This window comes from Pogona vitticeps, chromosome 15 (assembly GCF_051106095.1).
Source record: "Pogona vitticeps strain Pit_001003342236 chromosome 15, PviZW2.1, whole genome shotgun sequence".
Taxonomy (NCBI): domain Eukaryota; kingdom Metazoa; phylum Chordata; class Lepidosauria; order Squamata; family Agamidae; genus Pogona; species Pogona vitticeps.
Genome location: NC_135797.1, coordinates 7,662,677 through 7,684,864, shown reverse-complemented (window position 1 = coordinate 7,684,864; position 22,188 = coordinate 7,662,677). Strand labels below are relative to the sequence as shown.

General features: G+C 44.8%; 1 protein-coding gene across 4 annotated transcripts in view; it reads right to left on the bottom strand.

The window, feature by feature from the left end:
- Window positions 1-22,188, bottom strand: part of LOC140702812 (solute carrier family 9 member C1) — a 127,306-nt gene that overhangs the window by 19,222 nt on the left and 85,896 nt on the right. For 2 of the 4 annotated variants that reach the window (XM_078381969.1, XM_078381970.1), the window contains exons 26-36: window positions 20,881-20,942; window positions 19,846-19,963; window positions 17,632-17,693; window positions 15,841-15,958; window positions 13,173-13,234; window positions 10,452-10,569; window positions 8,764-8,825; window positions 7,130-7,247; window positions 4,992-5,053; window positions 2,960-3,077; window positions 591-652 (exon numbers count right to left, since the gene is read on the bottom strand). In XM_078381969.1, coding sequence (XP_078238095.1) covers window positions 591-652; window positions 2,960-3,077; window positions 4,992-5,053; window positions 7,130-7,247; window positions 8,764-8,825; window positions 10,452-10,569; window positions 13,173-13,234; window positions 15,841-15,958; window positions 17,632-17,693; window positions 19,846-19,963; window positions 20,881-20,942 — 962 coding nt within the window. The remainder of the gene's footprint in view (window positions 1-590; window positions 653-2,959; window positions 3,078-4,991; window positions 5,054-7,129; window positions 7,248-8,763; window positions 8,826-10,451; window positions 10,570-13,172; window positions 13,235-15,840; window positions 15,959-17,631; window positions 17,694-19,845; window positions 19,964-20,880; window positions 20,943-22,188) is intronic. The other 2 variants (XM_078381971.1, XM_078381972.1) reach the window with 2 other exon arrangements.

Sequence of the window (22,188 nt, the reverse complement as noted above, 5' to 3'; positions counted from 1 at the left end):
CTGGGCACCTTTAAAACTCAATTAAAAACACGGCTGTTTATTCAGGCCTTCCCTCCAGCCAACTCTTGATTTTTTTCCCCTACTTTTCCTTTTTATCTTTACTGCTGTTCTTGTTTGATTATTATGTATTTGTCTATGTTTTATTATTTGATTTTATATTTGGAAGCTGCCTAGAGTGGTCCGGTGGGCCAGATAGGCGGGGTATTAATTAATTAATTAATTAATTAATTAATATTCCCCTCCATCTCATAATTAATCAGGTCCACACCACATTGGCTGCTTAGTAGCTAGTCTTAGGACACAATCCGGAGATCCATTTTTTTACTCCATGGGTAAAAAGGAGTGTGTCAACCTCACATAGGTCATGCTTTCCATGTCCTCCCAGAACGCTTCTAACCTGCAAGGGAGGGGATCCCATGGGCAGAGCATCACATAGAAGGAAATTCAAGTAGACACTGAAGATGTGGATCCTCTCTTAAAACATCTCCACCTTTTATTTTCCTTTCTTAGGGCAGCATTTTGCAAAATTCTTACGCAACTCCTAACATTCTCCTGAAGGCAGGAGACCCGAATTGGGCTGACATACTTACTAGATTAACAGTCAACGAATCAGGAGTGCGTGAATGAGAGGAAAAAACACTTCTCAAGGTCTCTGTAAATTCAAGAGGAAAATGTCTTAATATTTCATTTGTTTTTCTTTCCCAATAAACACGCACTAAAAAAAAAAAGAACATGAAAATACTGATTTCCCCTATCCAATCTGTTTAACTATCCTTGGGAAATTTGGGAAGGAACTGTTTAAGGAAGATGGAAACATCTGTAAGGAATGGGGAAGAAAACCTCCAAGTCTGACCCCATAACCACAAGGGTCTGTCCTCTGAGGAGTCCAAGGGCTCTTCGTCCTTCTCCTCCTCCTCCTCCTCCTCTTCCTCCTCAGACTTCCACTCTTTGAATATGGGAAGATTCCTGAAACACATCTCCCCTTTCACCGGAGACGGCAAGCGACAGCCAGAGAAATCTGATTGGAGATCTAATTCTCCTACTACTCAGATCAGGGCTATTGACAAGACTTCTTATTATTTCCACTTCCCTCCCCCTTGGGGACACGCAGGATGAATCCATGACCATGACTGCTTTCAGATACTTATGAGGATTCCTCATCCCATCCCACTCCTTTCCAAGAGACAATGTAAGCAAGGCAGGAGAGATCCCACAAGCATCCCTGATTCAAGACAGCAATGGGATTGCAACTAGAGATGGGGGCATCCAGGTATCCATATAAACATATGAGTAGCCTCGTACAGATGAACATCATGAGGGTCCTGCCCCCTGGGGCCAGACTGTCCACTCACCTGTCCGCTGCTGCTGTGGGCTCCATGCCCCCTTCCAATTGCTCCATAGCAGGTGAGTGGACGGGCAGGCACAAGGGGGGGGCGGACCCTCGTTATGTCTACCTGTGCGTATACGAATATGAATAACTCCATCTCTAATTAGAAATGTTATCTCTGGTTGCATTTCCCGTGTGGAACAGAAGTGGGCCAGGAGGATATTTTAATTCTCGTCTCTTGAAGATGAAGAATGGCTGCAGGATTCCACCCGGACCACTCAGTCACGTTTCCCATGAGCAACACAAGTATGGGAGGGAGAAATCCTGGTGTTCACCTTTTGTTATCGTGAACTCGGGAAAAACAAGGCGTTTCTGGTGGAGAAGAAAGCTTGGAGGCTCAACCATCCCTCCGTAAGAAGAAGGGGAATGGTTTTTTCAGGAAGGGGCAGATCTAGGTGTCAGATGAAGAGCAGATCTCAATTGATCCCAGGAAAGCAATCAAGCCAGCAGAGTTAATTTACTTTCCTCATCCCGGCTAGAAAGACTCTCTAAATATCTTCCTTGTCCAAAGGTAAAAGTAGAGAATATGAATATGATTTATAACAAATGTAAAGTTGTTTTCTGTTTGCTGCTAATAAGGCATTCCAAAATATTACAGAGAATTACATTTGTGTTTGTGTTAAGTATTTGTGAGTTGCCATTACTACTGGAGGAGGTGCCAGAGGGCATCTCAGTTATGTAAGAACATAAAAACCAAGGAAGAGCCCTCCTGGATCAGGCCAAGGGCCCATCTTGTCCAGCTTCCTATATATCACCGTGATTCCACCAGATGCCTCTGGGAGCATCTCAGACACGAGATCCTTGTCTCCTGACCCTCCTCTCCTACATCTGGCATTTTGAGGGGCCTTCCTTCGAAGCCTGGAGATAGTACATCCCCATCGTGGCTTGATACCTGGGATGGGATTTTCCTCCAGAATCCTGCCCCATCCGGTTTTCAAGGCATTTAGGCCAGATGTCACCACCACCACATTCTGTGGCAGGGAGTTCCACAGAAACCAGTTTTGTTTTTTGTTCCTTTAATTTTAATCTTTTGGATTAACCCTAGCACTGTTCCTCGTGTTTAACCATTTAACCCTGACACCATCAGTGCCCAACAAATCCCCCAAATAGGGCTTGGGTTCGCCTTCACTCCACAAAGGATTTTGTGTTTGAAAGGGAAAGACAGGTATGAAAAGGTAAAAGGCAAGCAGCCCGCCTTGAAGTGGAGCTGATGACACATCCACACGGAATTCGTAGAGGAATTCAAACCCATTAAAGATCTCTTGTTCAATTCGGGAAGTGAGGTCTGCCTTCCACACAGCCCGGCATGTCTATAAATTCTCTAGAATCAGCAACATTCAAAGGTACAAGGGTGTTCTTATTAGGGCAGACTTGTAAGATGGAGAGTTGAACACGCCTAGCTGAGCTCTAGGACTCTCTCAGCACATTTTAGGGTGTCCAATCTCCTGATTACTCTCTGTCCGAGCATTCACGCGTTCTCTAGGGAACCGTGTTTGTCACAAGGTCTGCCTTCCACACAGCCCGACATGTCTATAAATTCTCTAGAATTAGGGTTTCTATGTAATTTCTCACCGCGGCTCCGGCTTGAAGGATCCTCCCGCTGAGGAATGAATATTCCAACGCTCCTCCGAGTGCCTGGATCTGTATGTGGTCGGTTGTGGATTGTGCTTCCTTGCACCTTGCCTTTTTCCTGGAATATGACCATGTTCAGAGTTAGTCCATGTAGATCTGGAGAAAGGGTACATTTTCTTTTTTGGCCCACAGCTCCCAACCCCACACAGCCATTGGCCATCCTGATCAAGGCCTTCAGGGAGCGATGGGCCAAAAAACCAACTTGCCCAAACTATACTCATGAAGAGTATCCAGTATAGCTAGTGATGCACATCCAGAACCCTACTTTGCTGCCTCTGTGAAGTATCAGATCAAACCTGTTCTTGGTGGGGAAAGGCCCTTTTCTTTCCTCCCGCCAGAAGGAGGGCGGAGGGCTGTGCTTGCTTATTTGCTGGTCATCAAGAGCACCTTCTGGTTGGATTAGGCTAAGGATGTTTAGAGGCAGATTTTGGACGGTACCCACGAGAATACAGATAACTCTCAGAAATTCCCTATCCAAGCCATTTTGTGAATGTCTGAGAAATTAATCGCACGCTGGTCTGTTAGCCTTGTTTGGTCAAAAGTTCCACCAATGGAAGCGCAGACTGAAAAAAATTCAAAAGCCGTGGTGGGGAATGGAGGAATCTGGAGGGATCAGCGTTGAAAAATTGCTTTAGGAGGAGTATGTAGGGCCTTAGTTCCACACTAGAGATGGGGGTATTCGTATTTGAACAGTGCTGCCTCACATTATAATTGCCCCGTTTAACGATGAAACCGCATTACGATGAACTTTTTAACGATCGCTTTTGCAATCGCAAAACGATATTTCCTATGGGGGAATTTCACTTTGCGATTATCGGTTCCCTGCTTTGGGAACCGATTCTTCGAAAAATGATGATTTTCCAACAGTTGATTGGCACTTTCAAAATGGCCATGGTTTAAACAAAATGCCCCCCCCCGCTTTTTCTGGGACGGATTCCTCGCTGCACTGGCACCGAAAATGGGCACCCTAAGGAGGATCTGTGCTGGACAGTGAGTTTACAGCCCTTTGGAATGCATTAAATGGCTTTTAATGCGTTTCAATGGATTTTTTTCTTTTCGCATTACGTTTTTGTTCTTCAGCGATTTCGCTAGAACAAATTAACGTCGTAATGCGAGGCACCACTGTATATGAATATCCCCCATAGGAACAGACAATGGATCATAATCAGGTATATTAAGTTGAAAAACATATGTGTGTCTTTTTCCTCAGGTAGTATACATTTGAAATGAAACATTAAAAATAATTGAGTGGTACTGAAATTTTCCTCACTTCTTTTGTGTAATTCATGTAATTTAGAGATATGATAAGACAGTACAGAAACCACAAAGGATCTCAGCTGCCATTCAGAACTGAAAAAAAGGGGGGTGATTTCCAATCTGTCAAAGGGGCTGCAATGCAGAGAGAAGTGTTATTTTGACACTCAGTTTGAAATTCCCTTGGCCCCCCCATCCCACTTCCCTTACTGCCTCTACCCTTCTCTCCCCCCCGCCCTTGATTTCCTCTGCATACACCATTTCTTTAGATTTTTTTTGTATGTTTGGGGAGGGGGAGTTCAAAGTCAGCCAGGCTGTGTTAGCAAGGGATTCTCTGGCATTGTTTATTTTAAAGAGAGTATCTTCCTCCCTGCTCCAGTTTGTTTTTTTTAAACTAACTTTATTAAAGAAACATCTGACCTAAACAACATAAATCTAACACCACAATAAAAAACAGTTACATAATACACCTGTGCCAACCTCACATAGGTCATGCTTTTCATATCCTGGCAGAGCTCTTCTAAGAGGCAAGGGAGGGGATCCCATGGGCAGAGCATCACATAGAAGGAAATTCAAGTAGACACTGAAGATGTGGATCCTCTCTTAAAACATCTCCTCCTTTCATTTGCCGTTCTTAGGGCAGAATACTGTAAAATTCTTCTGCAACTCCTAACATTCTCCTGAAGGCAGGAGACCCGAATTGGGCGGACCTACTTACTTGATCAACAGTGAGCGAATCAGGAGAGGATGAAGGAGCGGGAACAGCATTTCCCAAGGTCTCTGTAAATTCAAGAGAAAAACGTTTTAATATTTGATTCGTTTTTCTTTCCCAAGATACCCTCACTAAAAAAGTAACATGAAAATAGTGATTTCCCCTATCCAATCTGTTTAACTATCCTTGGGAAATTTGGGAAGGAACTGTTTAAGGAAGATGGAAACATCTGTAAGGAATGGGGAAGAAAACCTCCAAGCCTGACCGCATAACCGCCAGGGTCTGTCCTCTGAGGAGTCCAAGGGACCTTCCTCCTCCTTCTCCTCCTCCTCCTCCTCCTCAGACTTCCACTCCTTGGATATGGAAAGGTTCCTGAAAATCATGTCCCCTTTCACCAGAGGCGGCAAGGGACAGGCAGAGAAATCCTGCTGCTCTTTCTGATTGGAGATCTAATTCTCCTACTACTCAGATCAGGGCTATTGGCGAGACTTCTTATTATTTCCACTTCCCTCCCCCCTGGGGACACGCAGGATGAATCCACGACCATGACTGACCTCAGATACCACGAGGATTCCTCATCCCATCCCACTCCTTTTCCAAGAGAGAAGGTAAGCAAGGCAGGAGAGATCCCACAACCATCCCTGATTCAAGACAGCAATGGGATTGCAACTAGAGATGGGGGCATCCAGGTATCCATATAAACATATGAGTAGCCTCGTACAGATGAACATCATGAGGGTCCTGCCCCCTGGGGCCAGACCGCCCACTCACCTGTCCGCTGCTGCTGCGGGCTCCATGCCCCCTTCCAATTGCTCCAGAGGAGGTGAGTGGACGGGCAGGCACAAGGGGGGGCCGACCCTCGTTATGTCTACCTGAGCGTATACGAATACGAACACCCCCCCATCTCTAATTACAAATGTTATCTCTGGTTGCGTTTCCCGTGTGGAACAAAAGTGAGCCAGGAGGATATTTTATTCTTATTTAGAACCTGAAAGATGGAGAATGGCCACAGGATTCCACCAGGACCACTCAGTCACGTTTCCCATCAGCAACACAAGTGTGGGAGGGAGAAACCCCGTTGTTCGCCTGCTATTATCCTAAATATGGGAGTAATAAGGCCTTCCTGGGGGAGAAGAAAGCTTGGAGGCTCAACCACCCCTCCGTAAGGAGAAGGGGAATGGTTTTTCAGGAAGGGGCAGATCTAGGTGTCAGATGAAGAGCAGATCTCAATTGATCCTAGGAAAGCAATCAAGCCAGCAGAGTTAATTTACTCTCCTCATCCCGGCTACAAAGACTCTCTAAAAATCTTCCTTGTCCAAAGGTAAAAGTATAGAATATGCATATGATTTATAAGAAATGTAAAGTTGTTTTCTGTTTGCTGCTAATAAGGCATTGCAAAATATTACACAGAATAACATTTGTGTTTGTGTTAAGTATTTGTCACTTGCCATAACTCCAGGAGGAGGTGCCAGAGGGCATCTCAGTTACGTAAGAACATAACAACCAAGGAAGAGCCCTCCTGGATCAGGCCAAGGGCCCATCTCATCCAGCTTCCTGTCTCTCACGGTGGCCCCGCCAGATGCCTCTGGGAGCATCTCAGACACGAGATCCTTGTTCCCTGACCCTCCTCTCCTACATCTGGCATTTCGAGGGGCCTTCCTTCTGGAGATTGTACATCCCCATCGTGGCTTGTCACCTGGGATGGGATTTTCTTCCAGAATCCTGCCCCATCCAGTTTTCAAGGCATCTAGGCCAGATGTCACCACCACCACATTCTGTGGCAGGGAGTTCCACAGAAACCAGTTTTGTTTTTTGATCCTTTAATTTTTATCTTTTGCATTAACCCTAGCACTGTTCCTCGTGTTCCAACATTAAACCTCACACTATCGGTGCCCAACAAATCCCCCAAATCAGCCTTGGGTTCCCCTTCAATCCACAAAGGAGGTTGTTTTTGAAAAGGGGAAGAGAGCTATAAAAACCATCCCGCCTTGCAATGGTGCCGAGTTGACATCCAGACCAAATTCATAGAGTAAATCAAACTCATTCAAGGACTATTGTTCAATTTGTGACGTGAGGTCTGCCTTCCACACAGCCATGCATTTCTATAAATTCTCTAGAATTAGGGTTTCTATGTAATTCCTCACCTCCCCTCTGGCTTCGAGGATCTGGGAACAGATGACTAAATACACCAGTGTTCCTCCAAGGGCCTTGACCATTATAGGGTTTTACGTGTATAATGTTTCTTCTCACCTTGCCTTCTTCCTGAAATATTACCAGAATAAGAGTTAGTCCATGAAGATCTAGAAAAATTGTGCTGGGGGGGGCACAGCTCCCTACCCCACACAGCCATTGGCCGTCTTGATCAGGGCATTCAGGGAGCGATGGAATAAAAAACGAACTTGCCCGAACTATACTCACAAATAGTATCAAGTATAGCTAGTGATGCACATCCAGAAGCCTACTTTGCTGCCTCTGGGAAGGATCAGAGCAAACCTATTCTTGCAGGAGGAAAGGCCCTTTTCTTTCCTCCCGCCAGAAGGAGGGCTGAGGGCAGTGCTTGCTTATTTGCTGGTCATCAAGAGCACTTTCTGGGTGGATTCGGCTATAGACGTCGAGAGGCAGATTTTGGAGGGTACCCACAAGAATACAGAGAACTGCCATAAATCCCCTATCCAAGCCATTTTGTGAGTTTCCGAGAAATTAATTGCATGTTGGTCTGCTAGCCTTAGGAGCAGTACGTAGGACCTTAGGTCCACACTAGATTTGGGGGTATTCGTATTCCTATACGAATATCCCCCCACAGGTAGAGACAATGGATTACACTCAGGTAAAGTAAGTTAAAAGACAGACGTGTGTCTTTTTCCTCAGGTAGTATACATTTGAAATGAAACATACCAAAAAAACCTGAGTGGCACTGAAACTTTCCTCACTTCTTTTGTGTAGTTCGTAATGTTTAGAGATATGCGAAGACAGTACAGAAACCACAAAGGCTGTCAGCAGCCATTCAGAATTGACAAAATGGAGGGGGGGAGGATTTCCCATCTCTCGAAGGGGCTGCAACCCAGAGAGCAGGGTTATTTCTGTCTCACCCCCTTAATTCCCTCTCCATACACCATTTCTTTAGATTTCTTTTTTAGTATGTTTTTGGGGGTGGGGAGTGGGGTTCACAGTCAGCTAGTCTGTGTTAGCGTGGGATTCTCTGGCATTTGGTTTTTTAGATAGAGTAAGCTGCCCCCCCTCCTCCAGTTTGTTTGTTTTTTAAAGAAATTTATTAAATAAACATCTGACCTAAACAAGATTAATTTAACACTACAATAAAACACAATTAAATAATACACCAGTGCCACCATCATCCTGAGGCTGAGCATTAATAATGTTTTAAATTTCAATTGGTCCATTAAGCATTGTGTTCTAGTGTATTTTCCTCCATCTCATATTTAATCATGTTCATACACATTGGGTGCTGAGTAGCTACAGTCTTAGGACACAATCCGGAGATCCTTTTTTTTTTTCCTCCATGGGTAAAAAGGTGTGTGCCAACCTCACATAGGTCATGCTTTCCATGTCCTGGCAGAGCGCTTCTATCAGGCAAGGGAGAGGATCCCATGGGCAGAGCATCACATAGAAGGAAATTCAAGTAGACACTGAAGATGTGGATCCTCTCTTAAAACATCCCACCTTTCATTTGCCGTTCTTAGGGCAGCATTTTGCAAAATTCTTACGCAACTGCTAACTTTCTGCTCAAGGCAGGAGACCCGAATTGGGTAGACCTACTTACTTGATGAACAGTGAGCAAATCAGGAGAGGTTGAACGAGCGGGAACAGCATTTCCCAAGGTCTCTGCAAATTCAAGACGGAAACATTTTAATATTTCATTTCTTTTTCTTTCCCAAGATATCCACAGTAAAAAAAAAAGAATATGAAAATACTGATTTCTCCTATCCAATCTATTTAACTATCCTTGGGAAATTTGGGAAGGAACTGTTTAAGGAAGATGGAAACTTCTGTAAGGAATGGGGAAGAAAACCTCCAAGGCTGGCCTCATCAAAGGACTGTTGTTCAATTTGTGAAGTGAGGTCTGTCACGGTATAGATCATTAAGGTTAAACTGTGAATTATGAATGGGATTTGTAGTCATGGAATATTGTAGAAGGATCCATATTGGTTCTGTGTTAGCATGACTGGATGCTCCGAGGAAGTTTTCTCCTCGCGCCGGATGGAAAATTCCTTGTAGCAGCCTTGGCCTGAGACGATAAGGAACCAAGACACAACACCAAGATGAGGGACAACAACCCCTGTGCTGGTTGTTGTGGGTTTTGGGGGCTCTTTGGCCATGTTCTGAAAGTTGAAGCACCTTCAGAACACGGCCAAGGAAACCGGAAAACCCACAACAACCATTAGGGTAGACATGGTCTAGAGGGGCAGGGTAAACATCAAATAAATAAATAAATATATAAATAAATAAATAAATAAATAGATAGATAGATAGATAGATAGATAGATAGATAGATAGATAGATAGATAGATAGATAGATAGATAGATAGATAGATAGATAGATAGATAGATAGATAGATAGATAGATAGATAGATAGATAGATAGATAGATAGATAGATAGATAGATAGATAGATCCGGGCCGTGAAAGCCTTCGCGAATACAACCCCTGTACCTCTCGTGGGAATTGGAGGTGTGGCGAGAAGAGACAGCCCTTTACGCTGATTGCTTAGCGTCTCAGAAGAGTGAAGAAGAAGGGAGGTCCCAGTAAGGAACACAGTGGAGATTGGAGACAGAGAGAAAGGTTGGTTTTGGTACTGATTTTAGGACTGAGAACTAGAATGGAGTTTTGAGTTCCAGATGCTAGTTTTTAGTGTTATGCTAAGATGTGGTCCAGAGAAGGCATAGAAGAAGGGGGGCTATGCCTGGCCTACCTTCTAAGCAGTTTTTTAAAGAGTTTTTTTATTTTATTTTTGCTAGCTGGAATTTGTTAAGATTCTCACTGCTATACTTTATGGAAATGTACTTTATGCTATGCTTTCGCAACAAATGGAATAGCTCTAAATACTTAATTTTTCTAATAAAACAAAAATTCTTAAAATCCTAAGTTTGGTCTCTTGAACAGCAAATCGGCAGAGCCAGATGATAAAGGGCCACAGAGTGTGCTACCAGAGTCCTTTTTTTGACTGAGTTTTGTTTGTCTTGGCAGACTCCACAACTGATGATTTTTATTTTTTGTTTTTTCTCTTTTAATTGGTTATTAGAACAGACTTGCGGAAAGGGTAAGTGTAGCTGCCTTGCTGGGTTACTGGGACTTGACTCAGCTTAATTAGGACTGCACTTATGCCCGGACCCTCTCTGTTCAGCCGTAAAGTATATGTTAGGAGATCTTGGGGATGACAAGGCCTGCCTTCCACACAGCCATGCATTCATATAACCTCTCTAGAATTAGGGTTTACATATAATTTCTCACCATGACTCTGGCTTGAATAATCCTGCCCCAGAGGACTGAATACGCCAGTGCTCGGCCCAGCAACAGGATCGGGAGATGGTCTCACTGCACTTGTGCTCGTTCCCACATTGCTTTGTTCCTGAAATATTAACATTTTAAGAGTTAGTCCATATAGATCTGGAAAGATGGTGCTATTTTTTTTGGCCCACAGCTCCCAACCCCACACAGCCATTGGCCATCCTGATCAGGGCATTTGGGGAGTGATGGGCCAAAAAACGAACTTGCCCAAACTATACTCATGAATAGTATCCAGTATAGCTAGTGATGCACATCCAGAAGTCTACTTTGCTGCCTCTGTGAAGGATCAGACCAAACCTATTCTTGGTGGGGAAAGGCCCTTTTCTTTCCTCCCACCAGAAGGAGGGCTGAGGGCTGTGCTTGCTTATTTGCTGGTCACCGAGAGCACTTTCTGGTTGGATTAGGCTAAAGACGTTTAGCGGCAGATTTTGGACGTTACCCACGAGAATACAGATAACTCTCAGAAATTCCCTATCCAAGCCATTTTGTGAGTGTCTCAGAAATTAATCGCACGCTGGTCTGTTAGCCTTGTTTGGTCAAAAGTTCCACCCATGGAAGCGCAGACTGAAAAAATTTCAAAAGACGTGGTGGGGAATGGAGGATTCTGGAGGGGTCAGGGTTGAAAAATTGTCTTAGGAGGAGTACGTAGGGGATTAGTTCCACACTAGAGATGGAGGTATTCATATTTGTATATGAATAACCCCACCCACAGGTGCAGACAATGGATCATAATCAGGTATTTTAAGTTGAAAGGCAGACATTTCTATTTCCTCAGGTAGTATACAGTACATTTGAAATGAAAGATAGAAAAAAATTGAGTGGCACTGAAATTTTCCTCACTTCTTTTGTGTAATTCGTAATGGTTAGCGATATGCTAAAACAGTACAGAAACCAGGAGGGCCGTTAGCAGCCATTCAGAATTGACAACAATTGGGGGGGGGGATTTCCAATCTCTCGAAGGGTCTACAACCCAGACAGAAGTGTTATTTTGACACTCAGTTTGAGATTCCCTTGGCCGCTCCATCCCACTTCCCTTACTGCCTCTACCTTTCCGTCGCCCACCCTTCATTTCCCCTGCATACACTGTTTCTTTAGATTTCTTTCTTTTTTTTTTTTTGTATGTTTGGGGGGGGGGGAATGTTTCAAAGTCAGCCAGGCTGTGTTAAAAAGGGATTCTCTGGCATTATTTGTTTTAAAGAGAGTAGCTTCCCTCCCTCCTCTAGTTTGTTGTAAAAGAAATTTATTAAACAAACATCTGACCTAAACAACATAAATCTAACACCACAATAAAATACAATTACATAATAAACCGGTGCCACCATCATCCTCAGGATGAGCATTAATAATGTTTTAAATTACATTAAGTCCATTCATCATTCTGTTCTAGTCTATTTCCCTCCATCTCATAGTTAATCAGGTCCAAACACATTGGCTGCTTAGTAGCTACATTCTTAGGACACAATCCGGAGATCCATTTTTTTACTCCATGGGTAAAAAGGTGTGTGTCAACCTCACATAGGCCATGCTTTCCATGTCCTGGCAGAGCTCTTCTAAGAGGCAAGGGATGTGATAATTTGTGTTTTTATATGTATTAGAATGTGATATGTAGTCCTAAGATTGTCCCAAGAGCATCCATTTTGATTTAATGTCTGTGTCTGTGGTAGGAAAATTTTACATGCTGTGTCAGAGATGCTTCGTTCTCTGATTATCTAGTTGCTAAGGAGAGCCAGAGAGTTACATTCCTGGTAGTCATAATAATTCTGCCACAAAACATGATAACAACTCAAGCTCCCATGAGAAAGTCAGGAGGAGGTGTTCCTTATGAGGCATCCTGGGAAGAAGAAGGAAGTTGGTAGGAGTTGGGAAAAAGATGGCGTTTGACTGAGAAAGGACAGACATATGGTTTTTCCCAAAATCCATTATAACTTTGGACTGGAGCTTTTTGCTCACATTGACTTTTGGATTACAACAAGAATCTAACCTTTCCTGACGGACTATGGACTATGGAGTCACAGGATACGTAAGAAAGACAACGCCTATGCATAATTCTAGCTTAGTATGTTTTCTTGTGTTATTTTTCTTCGCTGGAGTTTGTGGGGTGGTCTGTCTGACTTGATATGGAAATGTTACTGACTGAAATACTTTGCTATAATCTGAATTCTTTTCTGAATTATCTTTCTGAATGAAAGCAATAATGTTTAAGATTGCATGCACTGGTCTCTTGTAGAAACTAGCCTAACTAATTGGCCACGAATATTTTGCTACCTTATAGAGCCCAGATTAGCCTGAGTGTAAACTCATGGACTGTCTGTGTTGGTTGCTTTTTCTTAACCAAGGGGATGGACTTGAGGAAGGAGTGTTAGTCACGGCCTGGCTGAGAAATTGGGCTCATCTTAGCTAATAAGGACTGGCTAAATTCCGAAATCTCTCCATCCCTGGCACCCCTAAATCTCCTTGGAGACGGAGGTAGCTTACAAGGGAGGGGATCTCATGGGCAGAGCCTCACATAGAAGGAAATTCAAGTAGACACTGAAGATGTATATCCTCTCTTAAAACATCCCCACCTTTTCTTTCCCGTTCTTAGGGCAGCATATTGCAAAATTCTTACGCAACTCCTAACATTCTCCTGAAGGCAGGAGACCCGAATTGGGCTCACATACTTACTAGATTAACAGTCAACGAATCAGGAGTGGGTGAATGAGAGGAAAGAAAACTTCTCAAGGTCTCTGTAAATTCAAGAGGAAAATGTTTCAATATTTCCTTTGTTCTTCTTTCCCGAGATATTCACAGTAAAAAAACAAATATGAAAATACTGATTTCCCCTATCCAATCTGTTTAACTATCCTTGGGAAATTTGGGAAGGAACTGTTTAAGGAAGATGGAAAGATCTATAAGGAATGGGGAAGAAAACCTCCAAGCCTGACCCCATAACTGCCAGGGTCTCTCCTCTGAGGAGTCCAAGGGCTCTTCGTCCTCCTCCTCTTCCTCCTCAGACTTCCACTCCTTAGATATGGGAAGGATCCTGAAACACATCTCACCTTTCAGGAGAGATAGCAAGCGACAGGCAGAGAAATCCTGCTGCTCTTTCCGATTGGAGATCGAATTCTCCTACTACTCAGATCAGGGGTATTGGCGAGAGTTCTTATTTCCACTTCCCTCCCCCTTGGGGACAGGCAGGATGGACCCACGACCACGACTGCTCTCAGATACTTATGAGGATTCCTCATCCCATCCCACTCCTTTTCCAAGAGAGAATGTAAGCAAGGCAGGAGAGATCCCACAACCATCCCTGATTCAAGAGAGCAATGGGATTGCAACTAGAGATGGGGGCATCCATATAAACATATGAGTAACCTCGCACAGATGAACATCATGAGGGTCCGGCCCCCGGGGGCCAGACAGGCCACTCACCTGTCCGCTGCTGCTGCGGGCTCCATGCCCCCTTCCAATTGCTCCAGAGCAGGTGAGTGGACGGGCAGGCACAAGGGGGGGCGGACCCTCGTTATGTCTACCTGTGCGTATACGAATATGAATAGCCCCATCTCAAATTACCAATGTTATCTCTGGTTGTGTTTCCTGTGTGGAACAGAAGTGGGCCAGGAGGATATTTTAATTCTCGTATCTTGAAGATGAAGAATGGTGCAGGATTCCACCCGGACCACTCACTCATGTTTCCCATGAGCAACACAAATATGGGAGGGAGAAATCCCATCGTTCGCCTGCTTTTATCCTGAACTCGGGAGAAACAAGGCATTTCTGTTGGGGAAGAAAGCTTGGAGGCTCAACCACCCCTCCGTAAGAAGAAGGGGAATGGTTTTTCGGGAAGGGGCAGATCTAGGTGTCAGATGAAGAGCAGATCTCAATTGATCCCAGGAAAGTAATCAAGCCAGCAGAGTTAATTTACTTTCCTCCTCCCGGCTACAAAGACTCTCTAAAAATCTTCCTTGTCCAAAGTTAAAAGTATAGAATATGCATATGATTTATAACAAATGTAAAGTTGCTTTCTGTTTGCTGCTAATAAATCATTACAAAACATTACACAGAATACTATTTGTTTTTGTGTTAAGTATTTGTCACTTGCCGTAACTCCAGGAGGAGGTGCCAGAGGGCATCTGAGTTACATGAGAATGTATGAATATGGGAAGAGCCCTGCTGGATCAGGCCAAGGGCCCATCGCGTCCAGCTTCCTGTCTCTCACCGTGGTTCTGCCAGATGCCTCTGGGAGCACTTCAGACACGAGATCCTTGTCTCCTGATCCCCCCCCCGCATATGACATTTGGACGGGCCTTCCTTCGAAGCCTGGAGATTGTACATCCCCATCGTGGCTTGTCACCTGGGATGGGATTTTCCTCCAGAATCCTGCCCCATCCGGTTTTCAAGGCATCTAGGCCACATGCCACCACCACCACATGCTGTGGCAAGGAGTTCCACAGACTAACAACACGCTGGATGAAGAGATATATTCTTTTGTCTCTTCTCACTCTCCCAACACTCATTTGGGGTGGATTCCCCCTGGTTCTGGTATTGCATGAGGGGGGGGGAAGAGCTTCCCTCTATTCACCTTCTCTAACTGATGCATAATTTCATACGTCTCAATCATGTTCCCCCCTCCGGCGCCTTTTCTCTAGACTAAACAGCCCCAAATGGTGTAGCCTTTCCTCAGAAGGGAGGGGCCCCCACCCAGGCATCCTTTGAGTCGCTCTGCACCTGGTCAAAATGCCTTGGTCTAGGAGGCACCCAGGGGACCTCTCAGTCAGCCCCCAGGGTCAGATGGGGAGCTCTTTTCCCTTTACTTCCAACACCCTAATTTCTTTTTCTCCACTGGAAAGATCTGTTTGACCTGTCAGGAATCCACTCTCTCTATGAAATGAAGGCAGATGAATTTTATGTTGTTTTGCCCGCTGGAGGTCCATAAGATCCCTGCACTGTTGGCATGTAAGGAAACTGAATTACAATGATCCGTTATATTAAGTGAAAGCAGTTCTCTTTTTTTTCCCTTTAATATTTATTTTTTGGATTAACCCAAGCACTGTTCCTGGTGTTCCAACATTAAACCTCACAGCATCGGTGCCCACCAAATCCCCCAAATCGGATTGGGTTCCCCTTCACTCCATAATTAGGTTGTTTTTGAAAACGGAAAGAGAGCTTTAAAAAGGTAAAAGGCAAGCAGCCCGCCTTGAAATGGCGCTGACGACAGATCCACACCAAATTCGTAGATGAATTAAAACCCATTAAAGGACTCTTGTTCAATTTAGGAAGTGAGGTCTGCCTTCCACACAGCCCGGCATGTCTATAAATTCTCTAGAATTAGGTTTTCTATGTAATTCCTCACCGCGGCTCCGGCTTGAAGGATCCTCCCGCTGAGGAATGAATATTCCAGTGCTCCTCTGAGTGCCTGGATCGGTATGTGGTCGGTTGTGGATGGTGCTTCCTTGCACCTTGCCTTTTTCCTGGAATATGACCATGTTCAGAGTTATTCCATGTAGATCTGGAGAAATTGTGTGTTGTCTTTTTTGGCCCACAGCTCCCAACCCCACACAGCCATTGGCTATCCTGATCAAGGCCTTCAGGGAGCGATGGGCCAAAAAACCAACTTGCCCAAACTATACTCATGAAGAGTATCCAGTACTGCTAGTGATGCACAACCAGAACCCTACTTTGCTGCCCCTGTGAAGGATCAGACCAAACCTATTCTTGGTGGGGAAAGGCCCTTTTCTTTCCTCCCGCCAGAAGGAGGGCTGAGGGCTGTGCTTGCTTATTTGCTGGCCATCAAGAGCACTTTCTGGTTGGATTAGGCTAAAGACGTTTAGAGGCAGATTTTGGACGGTACCCACGAGAATACAGATAACTCTCAGAAATTCCCTATCCAAGCCATTTTGTGAGTGTCTCAGAAATTAATCGCATGTTCGTCTGTTAGCCTTGTTTGGTCAAAAGTTCCACCAGTGGAAGAGCAGACTGAAAAAAATTCAAAAGCCAAAATGGGGAATGGGGGAATCTGGAGGGATCAGCGTTGAAAATTAGCCTTAGGAGGAGTACGTAGGGCCTTAGGCCCACACTAGAGATGGGGGTATTCGTATTTGTATATGAATAACTCCACCCACAGATACAGACAATGGATCATAATCACGTATTTTAAGTTGAAAGACAGACATTTCTGTTTCCTCAGGAGGTATACATTTTAAATGAAACATAGAAAAAAATTGAGTGGCACTGAAATTTTCCTCACTTCTTTTGTGTAATACATAAGGTTTAGCAATATGCTAAAATAGTACAGAAACCAGGAGGGCCGTTAGCAGCCATTCAGAACTGACAAAAATTGGGGTGGGGGGGATTTCCAATTTCTCAAAGGGTGTACAACCCAGACAGAAGTGTTATTTTAACACTCAGTTTGAAATTCACATGGCCCCTCCATCCCACTTCCCTTACGGCCTCTACCTTTCTGTCGCCCCCCCCCTGATTTCCCCTGCATACACAATTTCTTTAGATTTCTTTTTTTTGTATGTTGGGGGGGGGTGTTTCAAAGTCAGCCAGGCTGTGTTAGCAAGGGATTCTCTGGCATTGTTTATGTTAAAGAGAGTAGCTTCCCTCCCTCATCCAGTTTGTTTTAAAACAAATTCATTAAACAAACATCTGGTCTAAACAACATAAATCTAATACCAGCATAAAATACAATTACATAATAAACCGGTGCCACCATCATCCTCAGGGTGAGAATTAATAATGTTTTAAATTTCATTCAGTCCATTCATCATTGTGTTCTAGTTTATTTCCCTCCATCTCATAGTTAATCAGGTCCAAACACATTGGCTGCTTAGTAGCTACAGTCTTAGGACACAATCCGGAGATCAATTTTTTTTCTCCATGGGTAAAAAGGTGTGTGTCAACCTCACATAGGCCATGCTTTCCATGTCCTCCCAGAACGCTTCTGACAGGCAAGGGAGGGGATCCCATGGGCAGAGCCTCACATAGAAGGAAATTCAAGTAGACACTGAAGATGTGGATCCTCTCTTAAAACATCCCCACCTTTTCTTTCCCGTTCTTAGGGCAGCATTTTGCAAAATTCTTATGCAACCGCTAACATTCTCCTGAAGGCAGGAGACCCGAATTGGGCTCACATACTTACTAGATTAACAGTCAACGAATCAGGAGTGGGTGAATGAGAGGAAAGAAAATTTCTCAAGGTCTCTGTAAATTCAAGAGGAAAATGTTTCAATATTTCCTTTGTTCTTCTTTCCCGAGATATCCACAGTAAAAAACGAATATGAAAATACTGATTTCCCCTATCCAATCTGTTTAACTATCCTTGGGAAATTTGGGAAGGAACTGTTTAAGGAAGATGGAAATATCTGTAAGGAATGGGGAAGAAAACCTCCAAGCCTGACCCCATAACCGCCAGGGTCTCTCCTCTGAGGAGTCCAAGGGCTCTTCATCCTCCTCCTCTTCCTCCTCAGACTTCCACTCCTTGGATATGGGAAGGATCCTGAAACACATCTCACCTTTCACTGGAGATGGCAAGGGACAGGGAGAGAAATCCTGATGCTCTTTCTGATTGGAGATCTAATTCTCCTACTACTCAGATCAGGGGTATTGGCGAGACCTTATTATTTCCACTTCCCTCCCTCTTGGGGACACGCAGGATGAATCCACGACCATGACTGACCTCAGATACCGCCTAGAGTGGTCCGTTTGGACCAGATAGGCGGGGTATAAATCAAATAAATAAATAAAATAAAATAAATAAATACCACGAGGATTCCTCATCCCATCCCACTCCTTTTCCAAGAGAGAATGTAAGCAAGGCAGGAGAGATCCCACAACCATCCCTGATTCAAGAGAGCAATGGGATTGCAACTAGAGATGGGGGCATCCAGGTATCCATATAAACATATGAGTAGCCTCGCACAGGTGAACATTATGAGGGTCCGGCCCCCGGGGGCCAGACTGTCCACTCACCTGTCCGCTGCTGCTGCGGGCTCCATGCCCCCTTCCAATTGCTCCAGAGCAGGTGAGTGGACGGGCAGGCACAAGGGGGGGGGCGGACCCTCGTTATGTCTACCTGTGCGTATACGAATATGAATAGCCCCATCTCAAATTACCAATGTTATCTCTGGTTGTGTTTCCCGTGCGGAACAGAAGAGGGCCAGGAGGATATTTTAATTCTCGTATCTTGAAGATGAAGAATGGCTGCAGGATTCCACCCGGACCACTCACTCATGTTTCCCCTGAGCAACACAAGTATGGGAGGGAGATATCCCATTGTTCGCCTACTGTTATCCTGAACTCGGGAGAAACAAGGCGTTTCTGGTGGGGACGAAAGCTTGGGGGCTCAACCACCCCTCCGTAAGAAGAAGGGGAATGGTTTTTCAGGAAGGGGCAGATCTAGATGTCAGATGAAGAGCAGATCTCAATTGATCCCAGGAAAGCAATGAAGCCAGCAGAGTGAATTTACTTTCCTCATCCCGGCTACAAAGATTCTCTAAAAATCTTCCTCGTTGAAAGGTAAAGTTACCGAATATGCATATGATTTATAAGAAATGTAAAATTGTGTGGGGTTTTTTGCTGCTAATAAGACATTGCAAAATAGTACACAGAATATTATTTGTGTTTCTGTTAAGTATTTGTCACTTGCCATAACTCCAGGAGGAGGTACCAGAGGGTATCTCAGTTACATAAGAACGTAAGAGCCTAGGAAGAGCCCTCCTGGATCAGGCCAAGGGCCCATCGCACCCAGCTTCCTGTCTCTCTCCGTGGTCCCTCCAGATGCCTCTGGGAGCATCTCAGACACGAGATCCTTGTCTCCTGATCCCACCCCCAAATCTGGCATTTCGAGGGGCCTTCCTTCGAAGCCTGGAGATTATACATCCCCATCATGGCTTGTCACTTGGGATGGGATTTTCCTCCAGAATCCTGCCCCATCTGGTTTTCAAGGCATCTAAGCCAGATGCCACCACCACTACATCCTGTGGCAGGGAGTTCCACAGAAACCAGTTTTTTATTCCTTTAATTTTAATCTTTTGGATTAACCCTAGCACCATTCCTGGTGTTTCACCATTTAAACCTCACACCATCGGTGCCCACCAAATCCCCGAAATCGGGGTTGGGTTCCCCTTCACTCCACAAAGGAGGTTGTTTTTGAAAAGGGAAAGACAGCTATGAAAAGCTAAAAAGGAAGCAGCCCGCCTTGAAATTGCACTGACGACACATCCACACCAAATTCGTAGAGGAATTCAAACCCATTAAGGTACTATTGTTCAATTTGGGAAGTGAGGTCTGCCTTCCACACAGCCCGGCATGTCTATAAATTCTCTAGAATTAGGTTTTCTATGTAATTCCTCACCGCGGCTCCGGCTTGAAGGATCCTCCCGCTGAGGAATGAATATTCCAGCGCTCGTCCGAGTGCCTGGATCTGTATGTGGTCGGTTGTGGATTGTGCTGGTTTGCACCTTGCCTTTTTCCTGGAATATGACCATGTTCAGAGTTAGTCCATGTAGATCTGGAGAAATGGTGTGTTGTCTTTTTTGGCCCACAGCTCCCAACCCCACACAGCCATTGGCCATCCTGATCAAGGCCTTCAGGGAGCGACGGGCCAAAAAACCAACTTGCCCAAACTATACTCATGAAGAGTATCCAGTATAGCTAGTGATGCACATCCAGAAATCTACTTTGCTGCCTCTGTGAAGGATCAGACCAAACCTATTCTTGGTGGGGAAAGGCCCTTTTCTTTCCTCCCGCCAGAAGGAGGGCTGAGGGCTGTGCTTGCTTATTTGCTGGTCATCAAGAGCACTTTCTGGTTGGATTAGGCTAAAGACGTTTAGAGGCAGATTTTGGACGGTACCCACGAGAATACAGATAACTCTCAGAAATTCCCTATCCAAGCCATTTTGTGAATGTCTGAGAAATTAATCGCATGCTGGTCTGTTAGCCTTGTTTGGTCAAAAGTTCCACCAATGGAAGCGTAGACTGAAAAAAATTCAAAAGCCGAAATGGGGAATGGAGGAATCTGGAGGGGTCAGGGTTGAAAAATTGTGTTAGGAGGAGTACGTAGGGCCTTAGTTCCACACTAGAGATGGGGGTTTTCGCATTTGTACAGTGGTGCCTCACATTTTTAATTGCCCCGTTTAACGATGAAACCGCATTTCGATGAACTTTTTAATGATCGCTTTTGCAATTGCAAAATGATATTTCCTATGGGGGAATTTCACTTTGCAATTATCGGTTCCCTGCTTTGGGAACCGATTCTTCGCAAAACGATGATTTTCCAACTGTTGATTGGCACTTTCAAAATGGCCATGGGGTAAACAAATTGCTCCCCCGCTTTTTTCTGGGATGGTTTCCTCGCTGCACAGGCACCGAAAATGGCTGACATACTTACTTGATCAACAGTGACCGAATGATGAGAGGGTGAAGGAGGGGGAACAGCATTTCCCAAGGTCTCTGTAAATTCAAGAGAAAAACGTTTTAATATTTGATTCGTTTTTCTTTCCCAAGATACCCCCACTTGAAAAGAATATGAAAAAAACTGATTTATTCTATCCAATCTGTTTAACTATCATTGAGAAATTTGGGAAGGAACTGTTTAAGGAAGATGGAAACATCTGTACGGAATGGAAAAGAAAACCTCGAAGCCTGACCCCATAACCAACAGGGTCTGTCCTCTGAGGAGTCCAAGGGCCCTTCCTCCTCCTCCTCCTCCTCCTCCTCCTCAGACTTCCACTCCTTGGATATAGCAAGGTTCCTGAAACACATCTCCCCTTTCACGAGAGACGGCAAGGGACACGCAGAGAAATCCTGCTGCTCTTTCTGATTGGAGATCTAATTCTCCTACTACTCAGATCAGGGCTATTGGCGAGACTTCTTATTATTTCCACTTCCCTCCCCCTTGGAGACACGCAGGATGGATCCACAACCATGACTGATCTCAGATACCACGAGGATTCCTCATCCCATCCCACTCCTTTTCCAAGAGAGAAGGTAAGCAAGGCAGGAAAGATCCCACAACCATCCCTGATTCAAGACAGCAATGGGATTGCAACTAGAGATGGGGGCATCCAGGTATCCATATAAAAATAAGAATAGCCCCGCACGGGTGGACATCATGAGGGTCCTGCCCCCTGGGGCCAGACCGCCCACTCACCTGTCCGCTGCTGCTGCGGGCTCCATGCCCCCTTCCAATGGCTCCAGAGCAGGTGAGTGGACGGGCAGGCACAAGGGGGGGGGGCGGACCCTCGTTATGTCTACCTGTGCGTATACGAATACGAACACCCCCCATCTCTAATTACAAATGTTATCTCTGGTTGCGTTTCCCGTGTGGAACAAAAGTGAGCCAGGAGGATATTTTATTCTTATTTAGAACCTGAAAGATGGAGAATGGCCACAGGATTCCACCAGGACCACTCAGTCACGTTTCCCATCAGCAACACAAGTGTGGGAGGGAGAAATCCCGTTGTTCGCCTGCTATTATCCTAAATATGGGAGTAATAAGGCCTTCCTGGGGGAGAAGAAAGCTTGGAGGCTCAACCACCCCTCCGTAAGGAGAAGGGGAATGGTTTTTCAGGAAGGGGCAGATCTAGATATCAGATGAAGAGCAGATCTCAATTGATCCTAGGAAAGCAATCAAGCCAGCAGAGTTAATTTACTCTCCTCCTCCCGGCTACAAAGACTCTCTAAAAATCTTCCTTGT